The sequence below is a fragment of the Cyprinodon tularosa genome, unplaced genomic scaffold (assembly GCF_016077235.1).
Source record: "Cyprinodon tularosa strain WSP-4 unplaced genomic scaffold, ASM1607723v1 ctg388, whole genome shotgun sequence".
Lineage (NCBI taxonomy): Eukaryota > Metazoa > Chordata > Actinopteri > Cyprinodontiformes > Cyprinodontidae > Cyprinodon > Cyprinodon tularosa.
In genome coordinates this window covers 320,659-334,626 of record NW_024039105.1, presented here as the reverse complement: position 1 = coordinate 334,626, position 13,968 = coordinate 320,659, and the positions used below count along the sequence as shown (strand labels likewise).

Sequence of the window (13,968 nt, the reverse complement as noted above, 5' to 3'; positions counted from 1 at the left end):
AGTTTGAAAAATTAGTATAGATTAAATTGCATAACACATAAAGAAATAGAATAGTGTAAATATCTGCAACAGGGTAAGTAAACATGTGAGAAACTGAACATCTGTAAGGTTACATTAACCTCTTACACCCTAAGGGGGTATAAATAAATTTCTACCTGACAAAAACACACAAAAGTAAATAACTTATAGCCTCAAAGCTATTAGATTTAAGAAGAAACTTTTGGTAAGTCTGTAAAGGTAAGATGTCATAGAATGGTTTTCTGATGTCAGCACCATTGTAGCTTTGACCCTGCCTGAAATATTAGGGACAAAATACAAAATATTTTGCATTTTTTGAACCTCTCCAAAATTTTCTTTGAAATAAACATTGCAAAACACTACCAAAATATTATTTATAGCACAAAAAAGTAGTACAAACTTTCAAATCTAAATGTTGTGTAAAAATATACCAAATTTGGACTCAATCAGATGAATCATATTTATTTTAGAATGGTATTAGTGAGAAATTTCTTAGGCGGAGAGGCCATTTTGGCACATTTATCCATAAATGTCACCAAACTGTGCAAAATATGTTTTTTACATCAATACTGGGGGTTTGGTAAGACTACGAGGTCACGTAGCAGCTGGACCCGCCGGTGGGTCCGTAGGGTTCAAGGGGTTAACTACACCCTGACATGCTGCGATCCATGGGAAATAAATATATTACAACATTGTTTTGAAGGAAATCAGAAAATATACAATCCACCCATCCTTTCTTCCCCAGTCAATCGCAGGGCAACACAAAGACAAACAGTATGATTCACATTCACCATTCACACTCACACCTAAGGAGAATTTAGAGAAGCCAATTAAACCTAACAGTGATGCTTTTGGATTGTTGGAAGCCGGAGTACCCTGAGAGAACCTATGCATGCACAGGGAAAACCTGCAAACTCCATACAAAAAAGACCCCAGGCCGGAAATCGAACCCGGAACCTTCTTGCTGCAAGGCAGCAATGCTACCCACTGTGCAGCTTAAATATTCACTCCATACAAATAAACTTTCTTGACCCTTAATGGGAAAACATACTTTCATAAATAAGTGCCATCTATACAGCTCTTAGCAAATGTCTGGTTTGGTTCATTTTGTTTACCATTAATCTGAATCCTTCTTGTCTTTTCCATCTGAGTCTTCTTTGGTCTTTCTTCTTCTCCCTAATAGTTCTCCATCTCTGGATTGGTTGTCATCCCTTGGTTCGGTCTCGGCTCCATCACCTTTACCGGGTCTTTCATCTCCTTTTCCCAAGATTTTCTCTTTATCATGTATACTGTCTGTCAGATTGTCTGGCTCCTTCAGATCAAATTTGTTTCCCTCTACTACTCGTTCTGTTTCATCCTTAGTACTTTTAGTGCTCTCACCATCTCCTTCTTTGGTCACATCACCATCATCGCCAGCTCCCTCTTTTTCCCCATTTTCTTTTGCATCCCCCTCCTCCTCTCCCTCTGCTTCCTCCCGCTCCCAGTCTGCTTCTCCTCCAACACCCTCTTCTCTTCCCATGGCTTCCTCTCCTCCTTGTCCATCATGTGGCAGGTGAGTTTCCAGCAGAGCGACCTGCAGCTCCAGCTGCTCCACTCTGGCCTGCATCTTTTTGTTGCTTGACTCTAACTCCATCATGAGGCGTGCTAGTTTGGTCTGCAGATCTTCTAGGTTCCTCTCTAGCCTCTTAATCTTTGCTTCAATATTCTCAGCTTCCACCTCCTCCACCTCTGCCCTTTCCTCCAACATGCCCATCTTGACGAGGATCTGCCGGCCTTTCTCCTCTAGGTGACGCTTGGCTGCAGGAAACTCAGACAGCACATCAGTGAGGTCCTCTTTGGACAAGCTGAACAGGTCAGAATGGCCGATGCTTTTGATGTTGGCAGTGCGGCGGTTTCCTGACTTGTTGCCTTGAATTAAAAAAAGTTAGATTTCCTTAAAACAAGACAAGGATTTAATATTTCAAATAACATTTTCCTGCAAGTTAACACAAAATCCATAATTTTATTTTGTCCTGATATCAACACCTGCAGGTATTGAAATACACCTTTAGTAATCAAGTTTATTCCTCTGAAATGCCTGCAACATCTGTTTGTGTTTTGTTCCTCTCTTTTTAGATCCTATAGATGCCTTTAAATTTTATTCTTGCCTATAAATTAAAAAGAAAGTGTTGTTGGTGGTATTATAATGTGCCTTGTTGCAGAAAACTGACTCAGCTTTAAACCACAGTGTTTATTTTCGAAATTACATCCTGCCTCTCATTAGACAAAACCTTCTGTTTCATGACCCTTTAGCACCATCTGCTGGTCAATGTTGGTATCACATCCAGTTTCTGAGTTTATTTAAAGCAGTCTCATTTATGTAGCTACATATATATATATATATATATATATATATATATATATATATATATATATATATATATATATATATATATATATATATATATATATATATATATATATATATATATATATATATATATATCTTGCCATTTTGCTTTAAAGACACATTTAAATTTTTTGTGTGATTGTATGTTTACTATGCATTTGTTTAGTCCACAGAAAAGGAAAATATGATTCCTTTGAACACATTCATTTGTTCATTAATCATCATGACAGAGTCAGCAGTTTTTTTTTCCTACCTTTGATATTAAGGATACTAATTTCTCCAAAGAAGTTCCCTGTACCCAGCACTGCATATTCTGTAACCCCATCATCTGCTACAACTGCAAGCTTCCCCTCTTTGATGATATACATCTCATGGCCGACATCTCCCTTCCTGCAAACATATTCGCCGGGGCTGAACACCTACAAGATGAGAACCACAAGAACAACACCATGTTAACAGAATAATAAATAGAAATAGTCCAAGTGTATTTCACACTGGGAAAAATAAGTGCACTGTAATTGGTTTAGTTCAAATGAACCTATATTAAAGAAGAAAAAGATTGAAAATAACTGGAGATGGATCAATCAGCCAACTTACATCTGAATATTTTATGTTTGATTTAACTATAAATAACAGCACTTAGAACATGTACTGCTTGTGCTCACTAGAGAAATAAAAAAGGAAACTATCTTTAATAAACACTTACTCTAAAATAAAACATTAAAAAAAATATTAATCAATATAAAAATTTCAGCATATTTTCTGCAATATTTCAACACCAAACTCTCTCCTTCCTTGAAAAATCCCAAAATATGCACCAAGGCAATAGTTTTGTTTAAGCTCTAAAATATTTTCATGATGATTAATAACTTACCATGTTAAAAAAAAGCACATTGCTCCCTGCCAAATGTACTAAATGTAGTCTAATGTACTGAATTTAGTTAAATCCAATTTATTTGTTTTATACAATAAAGAAGCTGCCTTTTGTTCCATCACTAATTATTAGCTTATCAAGGCAGTGTTATTAAGGTATACTAGATAGATTTCACTCTTGTTGTAAAACATAGACTAAATGATTACAGATTTTGCATTTTATACTAACATACATTTTATTATCTTACATTAATATTTAGAAGTTTTAGGATTACTCGCTGTAAAAATAAACATTTGAAATTTCCAAAAAGCCAAAAACCTGTTGACCCAGAGGTGGTTCTAGACCAACATTTACGAAGGGGACCAGAGCAGGGTGGAGTCTGTGTTTTTTCATAAAGACACAGAAACAAAGGAATGTAAAAAAAAAAAAAAAATAATCAAACATATTAAGTGAACCATTTCCAGCTCTGAAAGCAGCAGATGAACATTGTCATCATGCCTCAATAAGACTGAACTAAAAGTGTAACAACCTAAGGTTTTGATCCTTGTTGAAATACAGTTGTACTAAGAATTGATTAGTCAAAGGGATCTATCAATTGCATTTTTTCTTTTTTTTTGCCAACACATATTATAATTTATTTCTTCTAAATTTATTTAGCATTATGTTTTTAGTACTGGGGCCAAAAAGGCCAACTGTACCATTAGCTCATTTATGCATGCGCAACCTGATGTACATCCTGGTTGCCTTTGATTTTATTTTGTAAAATAAACCTTAGTTACATTGGCGTACTAAACTATAATGTGTTAAAGGTTAATATTGTATTTCTTGAGAAAACAAATGCCTTAAAATCCATTCTGTTTAATCACTCGTCTGTGCCCGATCTGTACTGGAAATGGGATCCTACACTACTTCCAGCAGCTAACTTTTTTGGCTTTGGATTTAAACATAAATCTACTCTTTTTGAGTTTTGTGTTTTCCTTTTATGTAAACATCATGGTATATAGTGCGTAATCTAAATAAAGAAACAACTAAAATGCAGATAATCATATTTTGCCGGTCTGCTCTGAGCATGTCCGATAATGAGGTCAGACAAGCAGTTTAATGGAGAAAATGTAAAAAGAAACAAAAATGTTTAAAAAAGTTAATAAAATATTGTTTAAAGATGTTTATTGGAATTTTTTAGGGAGATAAGGATAGAAAACACAAATTTTAGTACCATAATTATATTATTTAACCCGGATGTATATCTGGTTGCGTATGTGCAAATGAGCCGATGGTACGAATCGTGCTTCTGGGACGGATCGGATGCTGCAAGAGAGCAGATCTTATAGATGCTCCATAATATTTGCTCATTTCTGTCTGTTCAGTAAAACTAAAACAGCCAAAGATTCATGTGGCCATGTAGATAATTATATGTAGATATCAGTGGATTTCTGCGTGTAAACCTCAGCCCCCCCTGACCTGAGGTGTGAGCTTCAGAACCAGCTCCTCCAGCAGACTTTTCTCACAGTTCTGGAAAATTGTAACTTTGGAAAGTGTTGGAAGGTGGACGCTGACGGCAATATCGGTTCTCATGTGTAACGGAAGCTGCTGCAAGATTTCGTTCTCCCGCATGATCTTCTTGTTGATGTGAAGATGCTGATACCAGTTGTCGATGCGTTGTCGAAGCTCCTTGCTAATGTGGTGGCTACGCAGGTATGCTTTTACCTGAAAGGAAAATACGTTATCGAAGATATTACAGCGCTACTTTCAGATGTATTGATTATCTGAAAAAAGCAACATCTTTTTATCTCATGGAACTCACTAGTTCATGGTTGGGGAAAAATACATTATCTCTGTCCCTTAAGCTTGTGATGACATTCCCAACATTACCGACGATTGATGCGAACACCAGCACAGCAATGAGGAGGTCTGCAATCATAAATAAGTACTCCTCCTCCCTGCTTGGCAGAGGGGTGTCTCCTACAGTGGTGAAAATCTGGGCTGAGAACCAGAAGCAGTACAAGTACTGGCGCCGCATGGAAGCAAACCTCGTCTCAGTGATGTTGGGGTAAACCCAGCGATCGCTTCCAAAGCCGATGTAACTGGATAGTGCGAAGTAGAGGCAGGCGTTCCAGTGGATCAGCACAAAGATGTAGATCATCAGCTTTGTGATGCGGAAAGTATTCGGGTAAGAGGTTCTGGTCTCCATGCGGTCTAAAGCCTCGCTGAGTCGTGGAATATGAAGGAGGCGGTTGACCCTCACTAAGGGAGTTTCAATACCAACGGCAAAGTAGAGGAAGTCAGTTGGCAGCAGAGAAACTAAATCAAACAGAAAGCGTTTAGAGTGCAGGTAGCGTTTCCTCAAACGAGTCAGGTCCTTGATGAGGATTCCTTGGTCTAAGAAACCTACAGATGAGTGAAAAGGAAGTTTGTCAGGAAAGATGAAATCATCACATTAGCCAGTTTTTTTATCATATAAGTCTCAAATGCATGTTTTTTTCCTTAAGATTAGACAAACACAACCCATCAATTAGGGAGTGCTGGCCTGGTGGTCAGAGCAGTGCGCTTGTGCTCTGAGGAACTTGCAAATACCCAGTTAGAGCCCCACAGCCTGCACACTGGGTCCCTGAGCAAGACCCTTAACCACACACTGCTCCCTGGGCGCCGCAAATTGCACAGTGCAAAAAAATAAAAATCTTAATAAGTAATTTTTTCTTAAAATAAGTGCATTTTGTCTGGAATTGAGGAGGTAAGTGAGACACTTTGCAGATGGAACAAGACAATTTACATTTAAAATAAGAAAAAAAACAATTGCATTGTCTTATTTCAAGTGCATATTATCTAATTATCTTATTTTAATAGTAAAAATATTCATTTTATTGGAAGATCATCTTGTTTACCTACTAAAATTAAGGGTAAATACACTTAATTTAAGAAATTTTTACTTATTTCTAGATAGTTTTTGCAGTGTAGCCCACTGCTCCCAACAGGGATGGGTTAAATGCAGAGCTAAATGTCTTCAGTGTGAGATCAATAAAATTCAATTATTATTATTATTAAAACTTTATAACATTAGCCTGTTAGCTGCATTATCATTCCTTAATTAGATCTGCTTTTACTCACTAAGTTTATGTACACATGTTATTAGGCTACAGCTAGACAAAAACATTAACTCATTTAAGCCACACTGTGAAAGGATTTTGTAAACTATGTTGTAAATTTAATCACAAATTGGTCCTTTAGTACTTTTCTAACTTGAGAACAAAACAACAAGTTTGATTCACAGGATTGAAGGGGAGCTCTAGAAAAAAAAAAAAAAAGAGTTAAATGTCTCAAAGAATCAGAAGTATGTTTTAAGATGGTTTAGGAGAGGTTTACGATTTAATTGCTCACATATGTGTCTGAGAAGTCCTGAGACTGCAAATATTTGTGGTTTTTAGAACATGTTTCTTGGGCAACACGGCTTGTTTAACATTTTCTTTATTTTTTACTACAATAGTGCAAAAAAAAAAAATGAATAAATTATTCACATTATTGTTCTTTTTGTTTAATATGAATCCCCAGGGGCTGCACAATGGGTAGTACTGCTGCCTTGCAGCAAGAAGGTTCCGGGTTCGATTCCATTAGCGTTAATCTACACTAATCACTCCAATCAAACAAGCAAATCAGCATTGTTCTAATCAAATCACAAAAGACAGAGTAGATTTCAGAAACAACAACAAAAAATTATGTTTCTACATAATAATACACATTGAATGGGCTGAACAGGTATTATGTGTAATCACACGGGAGACTCCAATGTGGCTGCAAGGCACATAGCTTTTCATTCACCCCATAAAACACAATAGTTAGTTTGAAAATATAATTAACTTTACTGCATTGATGTGAATAATAAATTAATGTATATTTCTAATGATTTTATAGTTAAAATACTAACGATTAAAATGTCAGATAAGTTAGGACACTCCATTTAAGAATATGACTGCTGCCCCCCTGTGGTTAAGAAAGGAACTGCTGATTCTGAATGTGGTAAATTAGACCCACAAGGAAAAAACTAATTATATACAGGTAAAAGCCAGTAAATTAGAATATTTTTGAAAAACTTGATTTATTTCAGTAATTGCATTCAAAAGGTGTAACTTGTACATTATATTTATTGATTGCACACAGACTGATGCATTCAAATGTTTATTTCATTTAATTTTGATGATTTGAAGTGGCAACAAATGAAAAAAGGTGGATGAGGACAAAAAAACAAATCTAGTGTTTACCATTTAGAGCTGTTTTTTTTTTCAGTATATCTTTTTATTTTAATGCTTTTTATACATCTTAACCTGAAATCCTTTAACAGACAAAAAAATGTTCATTCATTAAATGTTTAATAAAATCTGGCATTAATCAACCCTTACAATAGTTCTATTTTAATCATATTTTTAAATTGCATTTTAAATCTCTTTTTTTTTATTTCTATTTAGAGATTAATTGGGCTTAGAAAATGTTTTATTGTTTTAACTGAAGATTAATTAATAAAAAATGACTGTATCTGGCATTTTGGCTAAGCTCACTTCCTAAAACCGAACCATTTGATACCTAAAAAGGAAATATGAGAAACACAAGACCTCAAATCTTTAAACGATGTTTTATAGCAACAAAAATTAAAGTATAAATTATAGATTTATTGCATCTAGATGCTCTGTTGATTTATTATGGTGCTTTTTTGTTGCATGTTAAATGTTTGTTTACATTTGACTTTGGAGACTGAGTAATAATCAGATCGGAGGAAGTGTGTTTACCAGTATGAAGAGTGATGGTCATATCAGCAGCATACATCAGGTCTGACAGATAGTCCAATGTGAGCCACACAGGGAGGTAGTTCAGCCCAATCGATGTGAAGCAGGTCCTGATAAAATAACAACCAGCAGTCCTTAGCATCAAATGATATCTGTTTACTACAAATCGTTGTGTTATGAATTTTTGATGTGCGTTTCATTGCCATTATTTACCTTAAAATGATTATTACCCAGTTGTAAACAATGGGCACAATCATCACCTGTAACCAGACGTAATAAAAGGTCTCTGCAGGATCAACAGTCCACTCTCTCCAACTAAGAGGGAAACAATAAAGGAATAACAAACAGGAAAAATTACTTTTGATTCTTATCTAATTTCATTAAGTCTTGAGTAATAGTTTGATCAAATACATCCTAAATATAAAGTGACTTGTAAATGTTCTTCTACCTTCTGGCCTTTTTTTTTCATATTAACTGTAAAACTGTCATATATTAATTTAGGATTTGATGTGAACGTATGATTTCGATGAAGAAGGAGAAGCCCTTACATTTCCTGAATGCCAAATTTGGGGGGGGGGGGGGAACAATGCTTTTGCCTTACCACAATTTGATCTAAAATAGGAAATAATATGACAGAAGTCTAAATGCACTAATACATGGCTGATGACCTAAGCTGACATGCAGGGCGAAGGGATTATTAAACAAGGAAACAACAAAGAAGGCCATAGTAACTGTGGAGGAGCTACAGTGATCTACATCTCAGATGGGAGAACTTTCAGCAGTGGTGAAACAAATCTGGCTTTGATATTAGGGTGGCATAAAAGAAGGCCAAAAGAAGTGCTGTTAAAGGTTTCCACAAGCCTTGTGAAGGACCGATGTGGAAAATGAACTCTAGTCAGATACAACCAAAGTTAAACGTTTTGGTGATTATATAAGATTTTTGGGTCTCATGCAATAATGTTTCTTTTGAACAAATCCCTTCTTTAATCCTTCATATGAGTAATTTAAGAAACATATGCACATTTTTTTGTCATGATCTCGCTGCTGATGAATGGCTTAATGGTTCATTCCATTCACCTATCTAGCTACGCCCAGTCTCTCATCACCTGTCTCAACTGCTCCAGTCTCTATTTAACCTGCCTGCTCCAAGTCAGTGCAAGATTATTCCAGCCTTTGGTGAGAGCTCTCCAAGCATACCTAACTGTGTTCTGATATTCCTGCTCCATGTAGCCCTAAGACTGACTTCCCATTCTGATCTGTTTGCCTGACCTGTCTTCAGACTCCTCCTGGCTTTTGCCTGTTGACTAAACTTGGACTTGCTTCCTGATGCCGACCTGGATTTCCCTTCGGTCCCTCTTCGGATCTCTGATCTTTTGGCCTGGACTTCTATGAACCTCTTCGACATCTTTGGCTTTGGCTTCTCCCTCCGGATAATCCTGCCTTCCTTTGTCTGCTTGGGTCTGTTCGTCATGCAGTTCTGCAGTTTTGAAGCTTCAACGTCTATGAATCTCTGGGGAGCTTTCACCACTTCCGCTGCACACAGACTAAACTTTAAGACTAAAGTTTCCTGCCTTAGACGTCCCTTTAGTTACTGCAGATCTTCATATTATCATAAATGTTTTTGAGAAACCAGTCTGTCTGTCTGCTTTGAATTCTTGGCCCTGACATTTTTCTCTTATTCCTAATCTTCTATCAGGTACAAGCACATTTTACCATGCTCCAGACTTGATATAAGAGTCTTGTGCAATCAGTCAAATGTTAACCAAACCTAGTTTATTACTAAATTATAACATTTTTTGTTTCTTAGAATCAATTGTCTATTTTCAGGTTGCATCATTCCATATTATGCAACTCTGCAATTACAAATATCATTTTTATTCGCTGTTGACAGAACTATTCTTTACTGCAGCTGGTATGTTGGTATCCAGAAGAAACTGGTTTAATTTGTCGTAATTTAATCAAAATAATAGAAATATGTATCAATCTACTATTGAAATCACATCAGGAACAGAAAATGGACAGAAATTTCAGCAAAATTCCTCTAGCAATGAGACTTGCCTTCATTAAACTTAATGGCAGCTCCTCGGTTGTGCAGATTTCCATTTCTTAAGAATGTGCGCTTATTTACACACAGGTAAACAGCATCAAATTTACAATCATTTACTGAAGTTAAGAATGTTTGTTGAATCTGACGTGTCGCATTCATAAAAGCCCACAGAAGGAGAAAAAGTAAGAGAAATTTACAAGAGTACGAAGATGTTGTTGCATGAGACCCATTGTGTCTTAAGAAACGCAACATATCACCCAGCAAGCGCCATCCACAAGGTGATGGCAGCATCATGCTGTGGGGTTGCTTTCCCTCATTTCAGACAGAGACGATTGTGAGTTGAAGGGAAGATAAATTACACTAATTAAAAAACCAGCATACAAATATTGTCCATGTGTTAGAATGCTCTAGTCAAAGTTCTTATTTTTTAATTTGTGGCAGGATTTAAAAACAGTTTCTGACAGATGCCCTTCATCTACAGAAAAACACTTTAGTTATTTTGCAAAGAAGTAGAAAAAAAACAGTTACTAGATGCTTGAAGCTGTTTGGGACATGGACTGAATGATAAAGCTAAAACTTATGTCATGACATATTTCTTAATTTAAATCAACACAGTATAACTTTAATACTTATATAAACAAAATAAAAGCCTTAGGAAGACAGCCAAGAATGCCCACAACACAATCTTGTAAAAATGTATAACATTTTTCTGCCATTTTATAAAACTTCTCAAATAAAACATTTTAGAAATACTGGCTTCAAAAAATAAAAGAATAATCTGCAGTAATAAGCTGCAATATAGATTTAAATATCGGACATGTCAGTTTAAAGTTGTTGAATAGATTTCTTTTGCAATATCTCCATTGAAGTATTGTTCAGCTCTAGTTAGGAAATATCCCAAAAAGTTATTTCTGTATTTGCAGTGATGTGGTAGTAATAGAATTATTACAACTCGTACTCGTTACAGGACCAGGGGAAATGGGCGCCGGCGCTCTGGAACGCTTTCCTTGCACTTACTTGATTCTGTTGATGTTTTTAAGAGTGAACTGTTTAAGAAGGCATTTTAATTGTTGTTTTGTGACCGTAAATGTATTTTATTTTAATTTTTATTTTGTGAAGCACTTTGTGACCTCTATGTCTGTGAAAGGTGCTATATAAATAAACATTACTCCCTACCACAAGTAGATTCCCTTCAAATCTTTCACTGTAAAGGTTTAAAAAAAATGCTATAATTTTACTATTACGTCACTTTTAAATTAGAAATATCATATACAATTCTAACTGAATCTATTGAGCTTTGTAGTTGAAACAATCGTTTAAAGAGTTGAAAAGGTTGACCTCGCCTTGTATTTCTGATTTTTTTTGTAAATATGACAAATAAGAACTATATGCCAAATTAAAAGGCAGTTTATCTACATTGTTTTTATTACAATAAAGCTACTTGAACCAGGAAAAACTATTAATATGGTTTATTTCCTATTCACTTATGTTATCAAAAACATAGTTTAATGTCAAAAGGCTTTTTGAGAAAGGTAGATAATGACTTCCTTCCTTCAAAAGAGATAAAACCAGAGTATATGCACTTAAATGAAGTCACAGCCTCCTCATGCTTTTGTTGGGTTACTAAAATCCTGCATCAGATGAGAAACTTTCATTTGCAATTATTATTTTTGCTGAGTAACATTATCAATTACTCACTTGAATTCAAACCTCATGTTCCAAAATGACCTCTTTTTCTCGCCATCCTTGCCTCCATCTTCGCCTTCCTCGTTCATTTTTTGTCCATGATGCCACCTGAGCAGCCTTCTCCATCGGTTTGTCCTGACTCTAATGTTACCTAGATGATCCATTCTTAGAGGTATTTTCTATCTTTGCTTCAAACCCGGGCACTTGGCGTCGGACAGACCTGATAACAAATGGGCTCTACCTGAGCAGTGCCTAGTGATGCTGGTCTCTATGGAAGGAAACGACAACAGATGTCATAGATACCCAGGGAATTCTTGCCTCCCCATAGAAAAACAAGGAGGTCTTTATCGCTTCTTTTTGAGCTACTAAAACAAAACAAATGCTGAGACAAAGTCATATAATGAGAAATGACAATCCTAAAACATGCTGATGAGGCAATGATACAGCAACCACCCACAGGTCGAGGTAATAACACATTGCATTTTCTCCTCAAAATTAATAAATTAAAAGCAGGAAAAGCTAAAGTATGAAGATTAGAAAAAAAGTTTAATAAAGGTTAAGTAATGATGTCTGGTTCACAGGATTTCACAAACTGCAGCATAAAAACTGTAGCATTACTAAGGATGAATTAAATGTTGACCAAGAAGTTGGTCTGATATATGGAAGAGGCAAAATTAAAGCAAAGAGATTAAGGTGAAACTAGGAAACATTTGCAAAGTTCCACAAATACCAATCAGAAGTTAATATTTGACAAGAAATAAGGTTGGATTTCTTCATTTAGGCAGCATTTATTAACCTTTATTAACCCACAGATACAGTTTCCATATATTCTGTTTGTTGTTGAAAGATAAAGGATTTATCTCAACACTTAAGAACCAAAAGGAAAACATGGAGAGTTTCACACACATCCTAATTAAAATTGAGCAGCCGGTTCTTCACAAACAGGAGAATTGTTGAAATAATATTGAATAAAGGAGTCTAGATCCTTAAGAAACATCTAAAACAGCTTCTCAGGCATCAGGAAGATAAGGCTCACATCTAGCAGATGTTCTCCTTTAGTGAATACGTTTGTGCAATAAAGAAACAAAAAATCTCACACTCAGATTGTTTGCTAGAAGCATAAAAGGAATAGATTCTAATAAAAAAAATTTTTCACAGTCTTAACTAAGTAAATATTCTAAATAAAACTTATCAAATCCAAACAATAAATAAATAAAAATGTTTTATATTATCAGGAGTGACCAAACCTTTTCATAGACTGAAATCCTTAACTGTGGACACCAAAATCAATATTTTAAATTATAAATCCAAATAACAGTTATCAACAGATAGTTTGCATTTATGTATCTATTTCTCCTGTGCATTTTCAAGGGACTGGTCTTCAAATATCCCTGATAGGTGGGGCTAAATTGCTCATGCAATTATTTCATTTTATTTTATTTTGCAAGTGTTATAAGAGGGTGTGTTGTGTTTTAGAGGTAGTTTGAGAGTGACAATGAAAGAAAGATGAGGTTCAAGTAATAGAGTTAGTGGTAATAATGAGAAAAGTTATTTAAATACGGGACTACAGAGAGGAGGTGGAGCAGCTGGTGCAGAGATAACAGCCTGATCCTGAATGTGGAGAGGAAGAAGGAGACCATTGTCGACTACAGGAAGAACCGGCCTAACCAGGCTCCACTGCTGATCAACAGCTCAGCTGTAGAGGTGGTCAGCAGCACCAAATTCCTGGGGGTGCACATCACAGACACCCTCACCTGGACTGTAAACACCACCTCCCTGGTCAGAAGCGCTTGTACATCTTGCGGAGGATGAGGAGAGACCACCTGCCCCCACCCATCCTCACCACCTTCTACAGAAGCACCATAGAGAGCGTTCTGATCACCTGTCTCACTGTGTGGTGTGGAGGCTGCAGCGCCTCAGACTAAAAGAAGGTGAGAAGAGTGGAGAGAACAGCAGAGAAGATCATCGGGGCTCCTCTTCCCTCCATTAAAGACATTTCATACCAGCTCTCAGTGTCTCGAGCCTGTAACATCCTCAATGACCCCTCACACCCCCACCATGGACTGTTCTCCCTGCTGCCCTCTGGGAAGAGGCTTTGCAACATCTGCAACCAGCAGGTTCTGCAACAGCTTTTCCCCCACTCCCATAAGACTGTTGAACTCTAAACTGGACTCTGCATCAC

The 13,968-nt window shown here is 36.2% G+C and overlaps 1 protein-coding gene across 1 annotated transcript; it reads right to left on the bottom strand.

The window, feature by feature from the left end:
* Positions 1-885: 885 nt before the first annotated feature.
* cnga4 (cyclic nucleotide gated channel subunit alpha 4) lies at positions 886-12,031 on the bottom strand. Its single transcript, XM_038297448.1, has 7 exons — positions 11,799-12,031; positions 8,267-8,368; positions 8,057-8,163; positions 5,086-5,669; positions 4,743-4,988; positions 2,661-2,826; positions 886-1,926 (listed from the first exon to the last, which is right to left on the bottom strand). Exons 1-7 carry the CDS (start codon positions 11,948-11,950, stop codon positions 1,136-1,138), a joined length of 2,148 nt encoding a protein of 715 aa, XP_038153376.1. The 5' UTR covers positions 11,951-12,031; the 3' UTR covers positions 886-1,135.
* Between the last annotated feature and the right edge of the window lie 1,937 nt (positions 12,032-13,968).

What these genes read in the sequence shown, in the direction of transcription:
- cnga4 (XM_038297448.1), bottom strand. Translation starts at nt 11,950, where the DNA reads ATGGATCATCTAGGTAACATTAGAGTCAGGACAAACCGATGGAGAAGG. An exon ending in TGGGTAATAATCATTTTAAG is followed by an intron (nt 8,164 to 8,266) that starts GTAAATAATGGC and finishes TTATTTTATCAG; the next exon opens with GACCTGCTTCACATCGATTG. An exon ending in TAGTATCCTTAATATCAAAG is followed by an intron (nt 1,927 to 2,660) that starts GTAGGAAAAAAA and finishes TTTTAATTCAAG; the next exon opens with GCAACAAGTCAGGAAACCGC.